The sequence below is a fragment of the Oncorhynchus clarkii genome, chromosome 6, assembly GCF_045791955.1.
Source record: "Oncorhynchus clarkii lewisi isolate Uvic-CL-2024 chromosome 6, UVic_Ocla_1.0, whole genome shotgun sequence".
Lineage (NCBI taxonomy): Eukaryota > Metazoa > Chordata > Actinopteri > Salmoniformes > Salmonidae > Oncorhynchus > Oncorhynchus clarkii.
Genome location: NC_092152.1, coordinates 24,832,500 through 24,852,520, shown reverse-complemented (window position 1 = coordinate 24,852,520; position 20,021 = coordinate 24,832,500). Strand labels below are relative to the sequence as shown.

The 20,021-nt window shown below is 41.6% G+C and overlaps 1 protein-coding gene across 4 annotated transcripts in view; it reads left to right on the top strand.

The window, feature by feature from the left end:
• LOC139411994 (adhesion G-protein coupled receptor D1-like) overlaps nucleotides 1-20,021 on the top strand; it is a 62,100-nt gene that overhangs the window by 6,208 nt on the left and 35,871 nt on the right. For all 4 annotated transcript variants that reach the window (XM_071158768.1, XM_071158767.1, XM_071158766.1 and 1 more), the window contains 8 exons: nucleotides 155-412; nucleotides 1,566-1,633; nucleotides 2,184-2,339; nucleotides 2,562-2,618; nucleotides 14,356-14,485; nucleotides 15,057-15,164; nucleotides 17,066-17,141; nucleotides 18,361-18,502. In XM_071158768.1, coding sequence (XP_071014869.1) covers nucleotides 155-412; nucleotides 1,566-1,633; nucleotides 2,184-2,339; nucleotides 2,562-2,618; nucleotides 14,356-14,485; nucleotides 15,057-15,164; nucleotides 17,066-17,141; nucleotides 18,361-18,502 — 995 coding nt within the window. The remainder of the gene's footprint in view (nucleotides 1-154; nucleotides 413-1,565; nucleotides 1,634-2,183; nucleotides 2,340-2,561; nucleotides 2,619-14,355; nucleotides 14,486-15,056; nucleotides 15,165-17,065; nucleotides 17,142-18,360; nucleotides 18,503-20,021) is intronic.

The following is a 20,021-nucleotide window of genomic DNA, read 5'->3' as shown; positions in this document are numbered from 1 at the left end:
CAGCCAAAGAACCCTTTTTAGGTTCTAGATAGCATCTTTTTTTCTAAGAGTGTGTAGTGGAACATAGGGACATTTTGGGCGGATATTAGTGGAAAAGCACTGTTGTCTGACCTTGTCATGATTATGATTTCTCTGCTTCTCTCTTCCTTTTCAGGGCCCTTCTGGACCCACATTCTGTTCACCTGGACCCTGAAGGATGGTCTCAACATCTACATCAATGGGACATTCAACACCAGTGACCCCACTGGCAACGTGTCTATGAACTATGGAGACCCTTACCCTGACCTGGTCATTGGGACAGGAAAAGACCAGTCCTATGGACACCATTTGACAGGAGCCTTTGATGAGTTTATCATCTGGGAGAGGGCTCTGTCACCACAGGAGATCCTTATGTACTACAAGGCTGCCATAGGTAAGATCACATGTCACTGTCAGTCTGAATTTGTTCCACTCTTTTTTTCCGTGATGTGAAATGTTCGCTATGTTCACAATTTCCCCTGGACGGATGTGAGGAGAAAGGGGTTCAAAAGCAATTTCCATCTTGGTCATAGACATTCCATCCACAGTACTGACGCATGGAAGACACGACAACATATTCAACTGTACAAATCCTCCCCATCTTAAAATCATCTCACTTACGTCTACCATAAAATTGTTTCACAATCTTCCACCTTATAAGGGTCTCATATTTTTACCATATATAAGCATTTCATCTGATAAGGGCCCTGTACTGTTACTAAGTGTCCAGTGGGGATAGAGGCCAAACACTTGGGTTTTAGATTAGGGGACTAAACTGATGTAAAAATATAAATAATACATTACCTTTTTCATTGCTGCTTTGATTCATCTTGGGTGGTTCTAAAAACTCAAAAGAAATGGACAATGACCTCTGTATAGTCCTAGAAGTGTTATTCAGATCATGGTGAACTGTGTCGGCTGGTAAAAATTGATGAATCACTAGTCATGCTTATGGAAAATACTAATAATGTGGGTGTGGGCACCAATTCCCTGAGGCTTTGTCTAATAACTAGACCCATTGTGAAGGATTCAGGTGGTTATGTTGAAAGACTCAGGTGGTCTCAGTGCTGTTTTTCCCCCCAGACATAACAGACATAAACAACAAAGTTGTCATGGTAATAGAAGGCATTTTATAATTTTACACCTGTAGAGAATGAATGGGACTAAAGAAGAGCTGACTGTTGGAAGGGATGGTTCTAATGTAAAACCATATATGGTCATTTAGTGTTGCTGAGTGCACCTAGTGATATTTACAGACAGCATGATTTCATGACTTCCTTCCAACATAGCTTTGGCTTGTACAGTACCTATATGATGTATTAGGTGGTTGATTATATAAAGAGCAGGTACCATCACACAGCACTTCTTTTCATTATTCCCTGGCTGGGGGAGGTCCAACCATCATCAGACACGTAGCAAGGAATCATCTATCTTTGGGGTTTGAACAAATCCAGCTCTTCTCTCAGCAATCCATTTGGCATGTAGATAGTGTTCCCATAGATGACAGGTGGAAGGGGCGAATGGGTCTCATATATTTCTCCAACTAGGTGATGCTTGGACTTATCCTACCACAGCAAGTGTTCCTAAAGAAGTCTCCTCTATGACACAAACACCGGTGAGTTCTCAACTTTTGAGATTTAGGTAAGATTCAGGTAATACATTTGGTGCCCATCTAGACCTCTCACCATAGGAATGTGCATGTCTTGGATATTTGAAATGGTTTTCAGGGTTTACAACTAGAACAGCCACACGGCAGCCTCACAGGAAATGAGGTAGAAGCCTGGTGGTTGAACTGCCACCAACACAAACAAACATTTCATTCCTTATGGAACTATTGTTTTCCTTTAAGACAGGAATTGCATGGGAAAAGGGATATTAAGAGCACATGTGAATGAACCTCTTCTGTTTATTAAACGGCAGTTCTGGACGTAGAGTGGCGAAAGCAGAGACAGCTGTTCAAAACAGCACAAAATGGGCCCCTGTAGGGCATGAAGTTAGATAATAAGCAGCATACTTTTACAGCAGACATTAGCCAGAAAGAGGTCTAACTGGATAGGGTAATGGTTAAGTAACGTGTCCTGTGTATATTGGTCCCATTCTGGTCTTGGGAGAGTATCTTTAGAGAATAAGATCTGTTTTAATGCATGGTGCTTTTTTCCCCCCAGGGAGTCACAGATGTGTCCTATTCTATCAACACCAGGCTGAGTGAGGAGATCCACAGCTCCCAGGACCCTCTGCCCATGCAAGGCTTCCTGGAGTTTCTGCCATTCAGCCTGCCCAACAAGACCATCCCCCAAGACACTGCCAACAACCTCACACAGGTACTTTAACAAGGATAGAAGTATATACAGTCATATACACACACACGCACACACACACACACACACACACACACACACACACACACACACACACACACACACACACACACACACACACACACACACACACACACACACACACACACACACACACACACACACCAAAGTATATTGTAATAGTTTGTATCAGGTCACAGACCCATGATGTTGTGTCCCACCCAGGCCTTTCTGAAGAGTGTGGGGGAAGTGCTGTCTTCTGAAGTGGCTCGAGAGGATGAGGTAAATGAGTTCATGATATCTCTGTGAAATCACTTTGTGAAAGTCAATATTTGACAGGATAAAGGCAAATACGGGTTTACAGTAAACCAGCTATATGATACTAAATTGTGAATATGATCACATTCATTCTGGCTCTAAATCTTTCAACACTAACAAGTGCGAACACAGGAATGAGCGAGTTTGTGATTTCAATGTTCTGTAGACACTGAACAAACACGCTTGTTTTCATATAAGCAGGCTGAACCAGATGGTCTTAGTGCATGAAAACAATAGACTTGGATGTGGTAGAGCATCATAAACATTAAGTCAGACGCCAGTTATATACAGTGTATATCAGAGGTGTACTAGCTGCAACCTGGACCTAGGGGTAGATGTAACATAGTAAATGTACAATATGTTATGAAATTTCAAATTTTAGCTAGGTGGTTAGCTGGCTAATGCTAACAATAGCTAGGTGGCTAGAGTTAGCTAGGCTAGATTATGGTTAGGAGTTAGGTTAAAGGGTTAAAGTTAGAGTTAGGGGAAGGATTAGCTAACATGCAAAGTAGCTAAAAAATAGTAAGTCAACTCAGCAAAAAAACAAACGTCCCTTTTTCAGGACCCTGTCTTTCAAAGATAATTTGTAAAAATCCAAATAACTTCACAGATCTTCATTGTGAAGAGTTTAAACACTGTTTCCCATTCTTGTTCATTGAACCATAAACAATTCATGAACATGCACCTGTGGAACGGTCGTTAAGACACTAACATCTTACAAACGGTAGGCAATTCAGGTCACAGTTATGAAAATTTAGGACACTAAAGAGGCCTTTCTAATGAAAAACACCAAAAGAAAGATGCCCAGGGTCCCTGCTCATCTGCGTGAACATGCCTTAGCAATGCTGCAAGAAGGCATGAAGACTGCACATGTGGCCAGGGCAATAAATTGTAATGTCCGTACTGTGAGATGCCTAAGACAGCACTACAGGGAGACAGGACGGACAGCTGATTGTCCTCGCAGTGGCAGACCACGTGTAACAACACCTGCACAGGATCGGCACAGCTTGTTGTCATTGCAGGCAATCTCAACACTGTGCGTTACTGGGAAGTCATCTTCCTCCCTCATGGTACCCTTCCTGCAGGCTCATCCTGATATGACTCTCAGGCATGACAATGCCACCAGCCATATTGCTCGTTCTGTGCATGATTTCCTGCAAGACAGGAATGTCAGTGTTCTGCTATGGCCAGCGAAGAGCCCGGATCTCAATCCCATTGAGCATGTCTGGGACCTGTTGAACTGGAGGGTGAGGGCTAGGGCCATTCCCCACAGACATTTCTGGGAACTTGCAGGTGCCTTGGTGGAAGAGTGGGGTAACATCTCACAGCAAGAACTGGCAAATCAGGTGCAGTCTATGAGGAGGACATGCACTGCAGTACTTAATGCAGCTGGTGGCCACACCAGATACTGACTGTTACTTTTGATTTTGACCCCCCCTTTGTTCAGGGACATATTATTCAATTTCTGTTAGTCACATGTCTGTGGAACTTCTTTAGTTCATGTCTCAGTTGTCGAACCTTGTTATGTTCATACAAATATTTACACATGCTAAGTTTGCTGAAAATAAACGCAGTTGACACTGAGAGGATGTTTTGTTTTTTGCTGAGTTTAGTAGCAAAATTTCTAATTAGCTAAAATGATAACATTGTCCGTGATGATATTTGAACACGCAACCATTGGGTTACTAGACGTTTGCATTATATGCTACCCATCCACGCCGTCCAGTCTCCCTCCTTTCGTTTTTTGTCTTAAGTAACTTTCTGTTTTATGTAACCGTACCAAACACAGCATAGCATACTAATTTGAGTGTCAGATACATTAACTATGAGACCAAGCTGGAGGTGTGGACTCAAGTCACATGACTTGGACTTGAGTTTGACTCAGAGTAAAAAATTTGATGAATTGAGACTCGACTTGATAGAAAATAAAATAACTTGAGACTTGACTTAAACTTGCAGCCTCAAGATTTGAGGCTCAACTTTGACTTGAGACTGATGACTTTAAATTATCTGGACAGCTTTTGTTACATTTTGTCACTAATTTTGTGGCACAGAGTCTTCTTGGCTTAGGCTATTCTCCACGCAGCCAGAGACGGTATGGCACTTGCAAGAAAATAGATTGGCTAGTGAAACACACACTCGGCTCTCTGATTGGATCAGAAAGCGGTCAATCATTGCAGGTCAGGTGAGCAAGCCCAGTGAGAAGGTTTTGGGGGGTGTGAAAATGAATGGGAAAAATATTATTTTAATACGCTACATATAGCCTACCATTTGTATTTTATCAGGGGTTGCTGCAGCATCATTAGCACCCCTACTTCCCGTGGCTATGGAGGCTATATGCCGATGTGTGCTCATGATCTGAGGAAGGGGGAGGAATGGGACATTTTATAATGTAATATTTTGTAATTAAAATCCCAAAAGGCATTCTGATTGGGCACCTATATAGCCATACAATGTCATAAGGTACCACCTTAATTACCTTGTTTAGGAAGCTCATGGATCACAGGGCTTCTTTTCTCACAGAGGAAAAAAGGTGGTTCACTATTGCAGACAACTACAGCTAGCTTCATTAAGTTTTGGTAGTGGTACACTGAATAATTATAGCTAGTTCGCTAAGCTTTGGTTAGAATATATATCTGAAAATGGCTGGCCACTGCCAAGAGCAACAAAAACTGGGGACCACCATGTCGAGACCGATGCCAAGCTCACCGAGCAGCCTGCTAGCCCGACCACCGAGGTTGAGGAGCCTAGAAGCAAATGCAGTACCCACCCATCCCCTACACTGCCTGCTGACCAACTAGATGGAGAAGAGCAATGGCTTAGCACCAGCACAAGGGTAATATCACAACAAACACCTGCACCTCCGTTACCCCTGCCACTAGCACATGACAACCTTAGTGATGAGGAGCCAGGTTTGTCTTGACACTTATCCGATATACATTTTCAGTGGGAGAAAGCGGGCCTTTTGAGGCGCCTGGTTCAAGGTCTGCGTTTGGTTGTGGTGCACCTTATGTCATCTGAGGATTTGATAGAGGACTTTTTCAGTATGTGTATCTTCTTTAGGAAACACACAGTAGCTTTTTATTTAATTGTTTTATTTAACTAGGCAAGTCAGTTAAGAACAAATTCTTATTTTCAATGACGGCCTACCCGGACGACACTGGGCCAATTGTGCACTGCCATATGTGACTCCCAATCACGGCCAGTTGTGAAATAGCCCAGGTTCAAAACAGGGTCTGTAGTGACGCCTGTAGCACTGAGATGCAGTTCCTTAGACCGCTGTGCCACTCGTGAGCCCATAGTACTGCATAGTACACTGGGGAAAAACTGAAATTACTTGGACTGGCCATCTCGCCACAGTGTCAGTCATTTTGAAATTGTGCTCAGTAAAATCGAATCTACTTGCACATATGGCACAGATGTGAGACTTGAGGCCACAGGCTTATTGAAAGCAGTGACAGAGCCAAGCTTAAGTTTATTTCTAACATGACTCACAAAATAGCTGGGGTTCCTCAATCCTAACAAGTTACTGCAGTTTGAAGCTACTGATCTACACACCGGTGCCAAACTTGTCCACACTGTACGTATGGGTGCATTGAAAACCTGCGATGTGAATTTGAAAAGCTTTGGGAGGCATGCCTGGAGGGCACGCGCACACCAGCTCCAAGTAAACGACTGAGACTCATGAGTAAATCTCTGCCAGAGTACAATATGTACAGTAGTTGTAAAGCACTGTGGGCCAGCATAATAAGGGAGTGTAAAATACTGTTTTTCAGCTCATAGGATGCCGTGCTGGGGGAAATTTCATCACAATTAAAATAGTCAACGGGTGGAAGCTCTGTGTGCCATTGATCTCAAGAGCCCAAACGTTTGGGATGTGAGCAATACCAAGACATTGTTGTGTCTAACCAAAACTGAACCAGTGGAAGCAGAGTTTATTGTGAATCAGAAATTCTTGCAAAGTGAAATCGCAACTGCAGCCAAGAACAACAAATGGACCCCACTCAGTGTTTTTCAAAGACATGGCGGGCCTTTGTCAGCAGTGCTGACTGTGCTGTTGGCACTGAAACATGGATTAACATTTGGTGGCATCTACGTTTGGGGCCTTCTCCACCCTGAAGAACGTATTCAGTGAACACAGACGCAGTATGTTACATCAACCAAAAGCACAGCTTGTCCAGCTGTGAGGGACCTGACAAGTACATTTCGCCAGGAAGGAGAAGGGAATCAGAAACTTCTCATAAGGTGCAACACATCTTTGAGGAAGCTGCAGCTCTTCTAAATGGTAAGCTACAATCTTTATGGCCCTGGACACCATGCCAGAATATTAAATTAATTGTTTTTCCCTCATGCCTGGTTGTTTGGCAGTTTTTTTAATGTAATGTGTAGTTACTTTAGGCCTTCACTTTTTACTTCAATGCATATTAAATTTACCTGTGACTCTAAGAGGTTAATATGTGCTTGCTTTTGGGGGTCTAATTGCTATTGATAGATATACAGCTTTGCGTTATTTTATGGGTATAGGGGCAATGACCCATGTAGCCTATTGGTTGTGCACAGAGGTGAGCCCTGGCATGGTGCTCCTATTTATATTTGTATTTATTAAGGATCCTGGGGTCCAGCAACATTAAGGCAGTTATATGCAATACAAAAATAACACTTTTCACAACACATTGTGTTCTCTCAGGCCACTACTCTACTACCACATATATGCAATACAAAATCCATGTGTACGTGTGTGTAGAGTGCGTATCTTATCATGTGTTTGTCTGTCTATACCTGTATGTGTGTCTCTTCACAGTCCCCGCTGTTTCATAAGACGTATTTTTCTGATTCTACTGCTTTCATCAGTTACCTGATGGGGAATAGAGTTCCAGGTAGCCATGGCTCTATGTAGTACCCTGCACCTCCCATAGTCTGTTCTTTACTTGGGGATTGTGAAGAGACTTTTGGTGTCTTGTGGGGTATGCATGGGTGTCGGAACTGTGTGCTAGTTTTTTAAACAGACAGCTCGGTGCATTCAGCATGTCAACACTTCTTACAAAAACAAGTAGTGATGAAGTCAATCTCTCCTCCACGTTGAACCATGAGAGATTTACATGCATATTATTAATGTTAGCTCTCTGTGTACATTTAAGGGCTGCCCTATTCTGAGCCAATTGTAATTTTCAGAGGTCCCTCTTTGTGGCACCTGACCACACGACTGAACAACAGTCCAGGTGCGACAAAACTAGGGCCTGTAGGACCTGCCTTGTTGATAGTGTTGTTAAGAAGGCAGAGCAGCACTTTATTATGGACATACTGTTGAATCAATGTGTTTTGCTATGACAGTTTACAATCCATGGTTACTCCAAGCAGTTTAGTCATTTCAACTTGCTCAATTTCACATGATTTATTACAAGATTTAGTTGAGGATTAGGGTTTAGTGAATGATTTGTCCCAAATACAATTCTTTTAGTTTTTTTAATATTTAGGACTTACTTATTCCTTGCCAGCCATTCTGAAACTAACTGCAGCTCTTTAAGTGTTACAGTGATTTCACTCGCTGTAATAGCTGACGTGAATAGTGTTGAGTCATCCACTAACATAGACACTCTGGCTTTACTCAAAGCCAGTGGCATGTCATTAGTAAATATTGAAAAATGTAAGGGGCCTACACAGCTGCCCTGGGGAATTCCTGATTCAACCTGGATTATTATCTTCCATTAAAGAACACCCTCTGTGTTCTATTCGACTGGTAACTCTTTATCCACAATATAGCAGGGGGTGTAAAGCCATAACACATGTTTTTCCATCAGAACTATGATCGATAATGTCAAAAGACGCACTGAAGTCTAACAAAACAGCTCCCACAATCTTTTTTATCATAATTTTCTCTCATCCAATCATCAGTCATTTGTTTAAGTTCAGTGCTTGTTGAATGTCCTTCCCTATAAGCGTGCTGAAAGTCTGATGTCAATTTGTTTACAGTAAAATACCATTGTTTCAGATCAAACACATTTTTTTCCAAACGTTTACTAAGGGTTGGTAACAGGGTGATTGGTCGGATATTTTAAACAGTAAAGTGGTCTTTACTATTCTTGGGTAGTGGAATTTATTTTGCTTCCCTCCAGGCCTGAGCGCACACACTTTCTAGTAGGCTTAGATTGAACATATGTCAAATAGGAGTGGCAATATCATCCTCTGTTATCCTCAGTAATTTTCCATCCAAGTTGTCAGACCCCGGTGGCTTGTCATTGTTGATAGACAACAGTTTTTTACCTCTTCCACACTCACTTTATGGAATTCAAAATTACAATGCTTGTCTTTCATAATTATGCTTGGATGTGTAGTGTCAGCGTATGCTAATCTTGCCAATGAAAAAAGTCAATAAAGTAATGTCAGTGGGTTTTGTGATGAATGAGCCATCTGGCTCAATGACTGATGGAGCTGAGTTTGCCTTTTTGCCCCAAATTTAATTTAAGGTGCTCCAAAGCTTTTTGCTATTGTCCTTGTTGTCCACTTCGGGGATGCTGAAATTGGTATTGCATAATTTCATCTCACTGACTGGCGGTAGGTAGCCTTTTGTCCATGGTCCTGAATCGATGGTTAAAGTGTGTGCTTTTTTAATGAGCTCATCTTGGGCTATCAGTCTTCATGGGGCTTCTTTTCAACATCACATGCTGTCTTCTGTGCTAAATGGCAGGTGGTGTGTATATGGCGGCATTTCAGATAGGCCTACATTTTTGTACATTTTGTATGTCGCAGTAGTATAGGGCCAGTACCGTCTGTAGCCTACTAAAAGAAAAGGCAAATGTTCACTCTGTTATCATTCATTTGCATTACAGTCATTGTGTGATAGGTTACTGTAAAAGTGATGCCAATACTATGAAAACGACACAGCCTACTTTATCGCTCTGCTCTCTTCCTGTAGCGTGTGTGTGTTGCCCTCTGAATGGGCATTTACTCTTATTCATGGCAGATTCAAATTGGGTGCTGTCATGTAGGAAATTTCACATCAGCTATGAATATAAAATATGCACTTTGTTTGATTTAGTTAGCTTTTCTGAAACACGCCCACAGAAAATATTGCTTACTCATTGCGTAATGTCACAAATTCAACAGAAATGTAGCCTATAGGGCCTCCCGGGTGGCGCAGTGGTTAAGGGCGCTGTACTGCAGCGCCAGCTGTGCCATCAGAGTTCCTGGGTTCGCGCCCAGGCTCTGTCGTAACCGGCCGCGACCGGGAGGTCCGTGGGGCGACGCACAATTGGCCTAGCGTCGCCCGGGTTAGGGAGGGCTTGGTCGGTAGGGGTGTCCTTGTCTCATCGCGCACCAGCGACTCCTGTTGGGCGCAGTGTGCGCTAACCAAGGTGGCCAGGTGCACGCAGGGTGTTTCCTCCGGCGCATTGGTGCGGCTGGCTTCCGGGTTGGATGCGTGCTGTGTTAAGAAGCAGTGCGGCTTGGTTGGGTTGTGTATCGGAGGACGCATGACTTTCAACCTTCGTCTCTCCCGAGCCCGTACGGGAGTTTTAGCGATGAGACAAGATAGTAGCTACTACAACAATTGGATACCATGAAAAAGGGGTAAAAAAAATTAAATTAAAAAATTAAATTTAAAAAAAAAATGTAGCCTGATTGAAGTTGAAGTTGAAGTTTAAGCTATCATGTAAGAATCTTTGATAGCCTACAGCTTCGAGCTGTTCTGTGCGCAAATTGGGGAGAAAAAGGGGTAAAAAAAAATAATAAATAAATAAATAAAATGTAGCCTGATTGAAGTTGAAGTTGAAGTTTAAGCTATCATGTAAGAATCTTTGATAGCCTAGTGGTGCTCATTGCTTCGAGCTGTTCTGTGCGCAAATTATGTGTAGGTCTATGGCAGCTACGCTGCATTTCAGATACAGTTGTACAGTATTTCATAGTGGGGCACATATCTTTCTTGTGTTATTATATAAAACAATGGTTATTGATGTGTACGGCTACATTTCAGATACATTTTCATACATTTGAACAACTGTATGACCAATCTACCTTGTTTTATTAGGGCTCCAAAGCAATACTAGTTGTGCCCCCCCCATAGATTTAAACTGCTCCCTCAGGCATGTCATCCTCGAGCTGGGTCTGATGATATCCCTAGTTGATATTCACTGCTAACATGAATGACTTTCAGCTAAAAATGCAGGTGTAAAACACACTTTATTTCTTTATCTTGCACTTTGAAAATGTATCACTGTTTATGGCAGTAATTACAGGCTACATTTGCTCAGCGATTGTGCACGTGTGCGGGGGTCGCAAGCATTGAACCACTCCTTTTTGGGATTGCGGGTCAAAATGTTTGAGAACCACTGAACTAGCGAACAAATTGCTGATTTGCTGTACAGCTACCTATACACTGTAAAAAAAGAAAGACTCAAAACACTATGATTGTGTAATGAAACTATGAAAAGTTGTGCACCTAAGCTGAGATCTGGTGTTTGCAGAGTGTTTGAATTTAAACCCAATGTCAGTGTTATGATACACAGAAAGTTTTAAAAACAGAATAGAAGTATTCAAATAGAAGTTCTCAAATGGAGAACTGCAAATGTTTTTTTTGCCTAAATATAGATTTTTAGAAACAGGAGGAGTCAGAGAAGGAGTGGAAGTGGAACAGGCGTAAGCGGGAATTGAACCCCCGACTTAGTAAGATGGTACGACGACATTTCTTTGGAATTTCATTGGAATTTTACACTCAACAACACAGCCACACTGTAAAAAAATATTCTGTGGTGAATTGAAATATATATATTTTTTATAAAAATAACATACTGTAAACCTAATAAATTAATGCAAGTCATTTCAATTATTTGTTCATTTAATTTGACCCATTTTGGGGGGGAATAAATCCAACATAACATTTTGCTCAAAATGTAAATATATTTTATGAGGATAAGCAAAGATTGAGAAAATGTTGTTACTGATCTAATTGGAAGTCTGGTTTTAATTTCCTTGCACTTCCTATTTTGCCACATAGCTCAATTTTGACAGGATTGTGAGTAATTAAAACATTTCTGACTTCATGATTATTTTACACAATGTTGTATGCATGTTTGAAGAAAGAAACATGTATAGTTCTATGTAAAAAAAATACTATTGTTACAGACACCTGGATAGCTGCAGTGAAATGTGTCGTTTTACAGGGTCGTACCCCTGGAGAAAATTAGGGTTAAGTGCCTTCAAAGGCACATCAACAGATTTTTCACCTTGTCGGCTCAGGAATTCAAACCAGCGACTTTTCAGTTACTGACCCAACACTCTAACCACTAGGCTACCTATCGGCCGGTATTAGTGTTAGTATTAAGCGCCATGTTATGCCATGAGTTGTAATGGATCATGATGAACAGCTTTCAAAACCATCAGGCAAAATGACATTCAATGATGAGACGACCCATTCCCACATTTCCAACTTTTAATGGTAGAGGTAAATACAGTTATCCTGCAATGTTTACTGTCAAACCTCTAATTACTGCTGACGGATTGAGCACTGTGCTCAACAATGCCTGCTAAAATGGGTTAAACTGGCAAATGATCAGATGCATAAATCAATGTCGAACATTAAAATAAGAAATGATCTAATTCTGAACTAGACAGGATTTTAAACACCACAATCGTGTTTAGGAGCTTTAACGAGAGGAAACAACACCAAAAGAGAAGGTGTATAATTCTGCACTGAACAGAGCTCGAAACACCAAAATTGTATTTTCAACCTTTTCTGGTAGGGTTCCCAGTCCCTGGCAAGGTGTTGCAGAACACTTGATTAAGTGGTGTTACAACATACCATGTCATTTTTCAAAACATCTCAAGATGATGTGTTTCAATACTCCAGCAAAGTTAAAGTTTTGGCTCCTTCACATTGATGGCAACAAGCAACAATTACTGGCATAGGCCGACTGGTCTTTTGGTATGTCAAAATTGCTTGAAATATATAATTTACTCATGAAACTTGCATTTGGAATTTGTTTTTAAAATGTATTATTACATCATCAAAATGTGTTGTAGACTAAATAATGAAAAGGGCTGTCTGATAACCTTAATAAATAAACTAAGGTTTCGTGACCTTGCGACTATAAGGTTCTATCTACGCAACGTATAGTCCTGAGATATTGAGCATCAAAGATTTCACATACCAGATCTCAGAACTGTTTTGTTGAGAATTGTTCTCTCATAATCCGTTGAGGTCCTCACCTTAAAAGTATCTAAAGTACAGAGTATCAAAATCCTCAGACATGTGTAAATCATTTGTACCTTATGGCTCTGGAATGTTCTGAAAGGTTCTATCTGACACTTCTGAATTAGAAATGTTCAGTGTTTAAGAAGACTGTAGCTATTTGAATACATCAATTATAAAATATCACTACCAAGATAGTCAGTACTCATCATCAAATGCATTATGAAATGAATTAAGGTCATCAATTACTGTCATTACTGAACAACAATCATTTACTTTAAGCTTTCTGACAGGGTTTTTTTGTTGTTGCCTGAGTGCCATTATTTATTGCTGACTAGACTAGCCTATACCATACTAAGAGGGAGATGGAAAAGACGTGTTCTGATTGGTCCATCTATATTGTTCAGGCTTGTGATTGGATTGCAGAGAGAACCTTATAGCACCAAGTTCAAATGTGTTTATGCAGATAGAACTTTCAAGTTTTTCACTTAAAATTAACTATTTTAAATATCTAACTTCCCGGTCTGCTTCCAACTCACACTCTCAGACACATAGATCCCCTGAATGCAGCTAATTCTCCAGCCCACTTTCCAGCTCACACTCTCAGACACATAGATCCCCTGAATGCAGCTAATTCTCCAGCCCACTTTCCAGCTCACACTCTCAGACACATAGATCCCTGAATGCAGCTAATTCTCCAGCCCACTTTCCAGCTCACACTCTCAGACACATAGATCCCCTGAATGCAGCTAATTCTCCAGCCCACTTTCCAGCTCACACTCTCAGACACTCTCAGACATTTAGTTCAGTTCTTTGCACCCCATCTTTTTGAGGTGTTGTTTGCTTTTGACACACTTCTCTTCCAAGCTCTGTTTTTCCCGATAGTTTTTGCCTACCTCACTAACTACGCCTTTTGCCTATTCCCTGCCTGTACCGGATTTCCTGTTATTCACCTATTGCCTGATCTCCCGGACGATGTTACTAGCCTTTTCCCTGCCTGTACTGTTGCCTTTTGGACCCCCTGTGTTTGACCTGCAGCCTGCCCCTGGACCCAGCTACCTGCCTCCTCCTGTGGTCCTTTACATTAAACACCTGCTGCGCCCTGCGCTTGAAACCAGCTCTCTGTCTCCCTTGTGCTCATTACACACAGACATATGAATAACCATCTAAAGATCTATTACACTGTATATGTGACTCGGCTTGACTTGTCTTGCTCTTAGAATGCACGACTTGTACTTGACTCGAGACTCAACCCATTCTATTTGGGACTCGACTTGAGACTCAGACCTTGTGACGTGAGACTTGCTTGTGACTCGAATAATAGTGACTTGGTCCCACCTCTGTGTATATATAGTCCCACTCCCAGCTGATAACACTCTTAAAGGATGCACAGTAACTTCTTGGTTTTATGGTCTATATCAATGGTAATTTACCAACTCTCAAAAGCAAAACAAAATACAGTAAGCTGTCAGTGTATCTCTGTGAGTGTGAATGTTGTTACTGGACCGTTCGGAGCAGGAGTCCACCCCTGTGGTCAGTGGGCTGATTGAGACAGTGGACAAAGTGATGGTCCAGATGGTGTCCAGCCTGGAGTCCAGCCCCAGCCCTCACTCTCTCATCTCACTGGGAGGAAAGTCCTTTGTAGCAGGTCAGTAACATGGTGACTCAACTCTCTCCAGTTGTGACTGTACTGTACTGACACACTGTAGTGTCTAACTGTAAACAGAGTGTTAGAGACCCTACAGATGTAGGATCTTAATTTGAGCCAGTATGCTACAGCAGGAAAATAATCCTGTAGCAACAGGAAATGTGAATTGTTTTGTAGAGTATTATTAATTACACATTTGTGTATGGGTTGTTACATTTTTTTAGGGCAAATCAAGTCTGACATTTTAAAGTGGAAATTACAAACGTTAGAAGCGTTTTTAAACCCTTAAATACACTACAAGTTTGCATTTCCTGGGTTCCCCAAAAGCTTAGATAACCATGGTCCTTTCAACAGACCCCATTTGTGCACAATATTTTTGTTTGCCTGTAAACAAGCTTGCATCGTCTCTCTCCCAGGGGCTAAGTCAAATCTTTGATCTGCACATAAATCATCATCACCACTAGATAACACTGTGCCTTTGGCTCGCAGTCAGAACCCTCCAGGCCTGGTGTTGGAGTTAGTTAACCACTCGCAGTGGTCTCTCTCTGTTTCTAACCTCTGACCCGAACAGATTACTCTCTAATGAAGATCCCACAGAACTACAATCTTCCACTCTACCGCTTCCCCACGCAAGGAAAGAACTACATCTCAGTGCCTGGCGAGGCATTCACCATGCAGTGTGAGTTCCCTACATCCCATTCCACTATTTTCCTACGAACATACAATACATTTACATACTTACTCTCTCAAAGTAATTCCTATTTTGTCTTGCATATTACACTGCTAGAATATAGCATAGGCTCAACTTTCTTTTGTTTCCGGCTCTTACTCCTCCTCAGTACACAGCTTCCTTGGATTGAATTTAATAAATACTTCTCATTAGATCTGCACACTGTTTCTGCCAAGAGAAAGTTGCCCAGCTGGGAAGCCCTTGTTATTGGGCAGTAGTTGTTTATGATGATAGGATTAAAGATAACACAGAAGATAGTGTGTGAGAGAGCCATCGTGGGACTGCTCGTGATGCTTTAAAGTACAGGAGTACAGCTACAGTGCAGTATGACTTTTATGAATTGATGTATCAGTGACTACTTTAGACACACCAGAGAGAGTCAGAGAGAAGGAGACTTGTCATTCACTTTACTGTCCATTAAAAAGAAATCCCTCAACTCACAGTGAACTCATTTATTTGCTTAACTCACTCTTATCTGTGCTGTGAGTGCTGGTTAGGCAGTAATTATGGCAGTGTTAAAACTGTGTTTGTTTGACTTGTGTTCGGGTCAGATCCACTTGGCTCCACCTGGCCCCCAAACGCACTGTGTTGCTACACTAACATTTAAAACAATAATTTAAATAATCTATTAAAGCACCATTATCAGAAATGGAATATAAATGTTACTGCTGACAACCTAAGCTCCTTGATTGAGTTAATGTAACATTGTGCATCCTGACACATGGTATACTGTATTAAAGGCACCAAGTGGAGCCTTTATAAGCCAATTAAGTGCAGAAAAAGTTTTAAAAAATCCACTTGGACTGAGATACTTCCAAGTATTAATAACAAGTTGCAGATGTATTATGTATATAGGCAAACTGGCCACCAGCTGATCTCTCAAAGGGTCTGGTAAGGGGCATTACACACATTACATACAAAGAGCATTACATTAAAAACCTTGACTTAATGGTTACCTTCATATGCAATGGCCGTGTCTGAACTCTATCTTGCCTACAACATGAAATGATATGTGTTCTAATCGAACTACATACTATTTAGAACGTTCTGTTTAGTATAAAATATCAACATACTAGGCTCCCCATTCTGAGAATGCCTCATCTAATGCGCAATTGCATTGATTCCCGACATTCGTTCATTTGTTTATAGCACCTCCCCTTGTCTCATTATCAGCTGATTATCAGCTGTTGTCAAACACACGTCTGGATAGACAATTCTCTTCTTCAAAAGTGTGCAGCGAATTCTACTACATGAAAAGCTGAAATGAGTATAACATCCTGGCATTTAAAGCATACGCAATTTTCTAAATTTAACATACTATTAAACTTTATATTTTCGCATGCCTACTATTTAGAATGCAGATATGGGCCTATGTATTTTCAATACCTTTTTTTTCTTACTCAGTGAGGTGGATTTGATTTAATGAAAAAGGGGTTCTTTCACCCTCAAGTACTTCACATCCCTCTCTAGTTGTTATTGTTTACCACGTTGTACTGTAGGTGGGACTGGGAGGTAGGGGGTAGTACATAGGAGCAGGCCACAGGCCTCCTGCTGTACTGTTTCAGTCATGGCACTGTGACTTGCATCATTTCCCAACACACATGTGGTCCGTGGTAACCCTCCGTCTCACCCGTGTGTGAGCATACAGCTCTCCCATTAGTCAGGGAATGCCAACCTGCGGCAGCGAGGCCATGTTAATTAAGTTCCACTCCCTGTGAGCATTTTAGCAGCGCCTCATCACATTCTCAGCCCTGCTGTGGGTCTGTGTTCCACCTTTGACCCCTCTCTCCTCTCCTTCCCTCCCCCCTCCTTAACCCCACCCCCCCTCTCTCTCCCTCTTTCCCTTTTAGCCCAAACCACCATTGTGGGTGTGTTCTACCACAACATGCACAACTACTACACAGGGATCAGCCCCCTCAGGACCAGGTAAGGGGGATGGGAGGACACATAAAGAGCCATGATCATACCAAACAGGAATGCTCTCTGTGTATGAATTATGAACCATTTACTAGTATCATATAAAGTTATCCTGACGAAACACAGTACAGTAGACAGCAAACTTTGTTCAGGGCCTGCAAAAAGTCATGTCATATTGTCATTTATAAGCATTTAGTTGAAAAGGCTTGAGGTTGTCGAATCATCTGTTTGGAATTAGACTAGTCCGAAAAGTACGCAACGAACAAAATTGTTTACTTTGCACGCCGCGCAATTATGAATTACCGCCATTGAGAAGAAATGATCTCAGATAATCTAAGGGATGTTACGGCACTAAGCGCTCTGAGCGTCAGCCAGGATCACTTCCTGTGTGTCTCCCCTGGTGGAGTGGCGCCCCTGTTTCCTGTCGTCAAGAACGGATCATGCCTGGGGCCAGTCCTTATCAGTCTCCCACCAGGCTGTCTCTCATCTCACCACTTAACCTCCACTGATTGATACACCCTGCCATTAACTTCATACAGGAACTTGACCCCATACTTCTTTCCCCATCAATAGGGGATTCGTATTTCGATAATGCTGTGACATTTATTCTTTGCATGACTTGGAATTTGATTAAAGTAATTAAGTGTTTTTGGCCTAAACAATCTCGTTTGCTTTAAAACATGTAGTAACTGGCAGACCCTATCAATGGCATAATTGTGTCTTTTCTGCTCAATAAGTTGGACTGACTATATTGTGGCCCTCAATACGGCATGTAACTTTGACTGCCTCTTCAGAAATCCAGCTCTAAATATAACATGTAGAAGTTTTAAGGCCCTTCGGATCAATCTGCTTCTGCAACAATATAGAACAATATACTTTGTTCTAAACGAGTTTCTCAGTAAAGCGGATGATAATGATAAACACGCTCCTTTTACAATTGATGGTGAGGTTAGTTCATAATGGTTGTGTTTCACTCCCCAGTGGGCGAGAATGTCTGTCTGCACAATGATATGGGGGTGTTGCCTCTACCGTCACTTACGTTGACCTAGAAAAGCTCCTGACGAGATGCTGTGTTTTCATTGTGATTGATGACGTTGACAGATGTATCAGAGTCCCACTCCCATGCTACTGTTCTGAGCCCTCTGTGACACTACTGTGTAGATAAACACCCCAGCAGAGCTCTTATTGGTGTTCGAGTGACATTCTGTGTCATCTCTCTCTCTCTCAGGATCAACGAGGCGGCTGATTTCAAAGACCATAAGATCCAGGTGGCCAGTTTCCTCATCTCACTGAAGGTGGAGCCATCGCCTGCCCTGGCCGTCAACCTGTCTGGGTCTCCGCTCATCAAGATCGTCCTCACACACATCCTGGTAAGAGTACTCATCAAGATCGTCCTCACACACATCCTGGTAAGAGTACTCATCAAGATCGTCCTCACACACATCCTGGTAAGAGTACTCATCAAGATCGTCCTCACACACATCCTGGTAAGAGTACTCATCAAGATCATCCTCACACACATCCTGGTAAGAGTACTCATCAAGATCGTCCTCACACACATCCTGGTAAGAGTACTCATCAAGATCGTCCTCACACACATCCTGGTAAGAGTACTACACCAACACAAATACATCACGTATTACTCCACAGTGTATTGAATTACCAAGCGATGTCAATGGATTACCATTTTACTGGCCATAAGAAACCTTTCATATTTGTCTTAGTGAAGGACTTGAAATTGTGCTGAAAAATTGCTTAGCAATAGTTTTCCTGAAATAAGCAGCACAGTTGTTGGGGGAAGTATTCTTACCTTATCAGAAGGAATAAGGGTGTGATTTTTAGACGATTCTCAGCTGTTTTGTCTCACAGTATGTGAAAGGATCTGTGTTTCTTGTGGAAAGAGGATGGGTAAAAGGAAATATGTTTGGGTTTTCATTTGTCCCAACCTCTTTATTGAAACAAAAGTGATTCTAGACATTTGAACTGTAGGCTTTGGGTACTTTTAAAGGAACGATAATTTGAGTTCATGAATAACATATTTTTTGCCTTTCTGCTGTGGCAGCGATTTAGTGGAGAAGGTGTTGCCAGCTTTCCATGGGAAATATATTTGAAACCCATAATGAAAGTTAACTTAGAAGACGTGTATGGCAATTGTTATCCCTCTAAATGCAGAAATGCAATGGAGAGCTCTAAAGTCCATCCGTAGAACAGTCTTCTTCAACACACAGAAAGAGGAAGAATAATCGAGTCATCCCATCCATCTTATTCAAAACATTTTTTTCCATAAACATTCAATTGTTGCATAAGGACCAAATGATCTCACAAGATATTATCCAATATTTTTTTTTACCAAAAATTAGATGTGATAGTTTTCCATCAACAGCTAACGTAAGCAGCCGTCCATTACACTTGGAGAGAATGTGCTTCTCCTGCCACGTGAGCTGCTCAGTAGAAAATATTCACTTGCTAGTGAATCGCCATCAAAGGTGTTTTTTTCTCTTCCATCTTTCTTAAGAGCACAAATGAAAACCAAGCGGCTTTGTGAAACCATGGCAATGGGTGTTGTTTGCCTTCATTTTCCCCCTGGAAATAAATGTTTATGCTGCAGTGATCTGGCCACGTTCCTGTGACATGATTACTGTGTTTGTTTTAGCAGACACTACGGGAGAGGGGAGAATGTCTTTCCCTTATGAAGTGCTGGAGATGTGTTCCAGTGCTCTTTCATCTTGATTCAAGGTGTTTCTATTTACAGTCACTGAGACTGCCTTAGTGCTCATTGTTATGGTGCCAAAATAAAATAGTGATAAATCAATGGTTTTCACAGAAATCCCCCCCAATCAACATTGGTCTTGTGTCGGGAATAGTTTGGACCTCAACTCCCCCCAATCA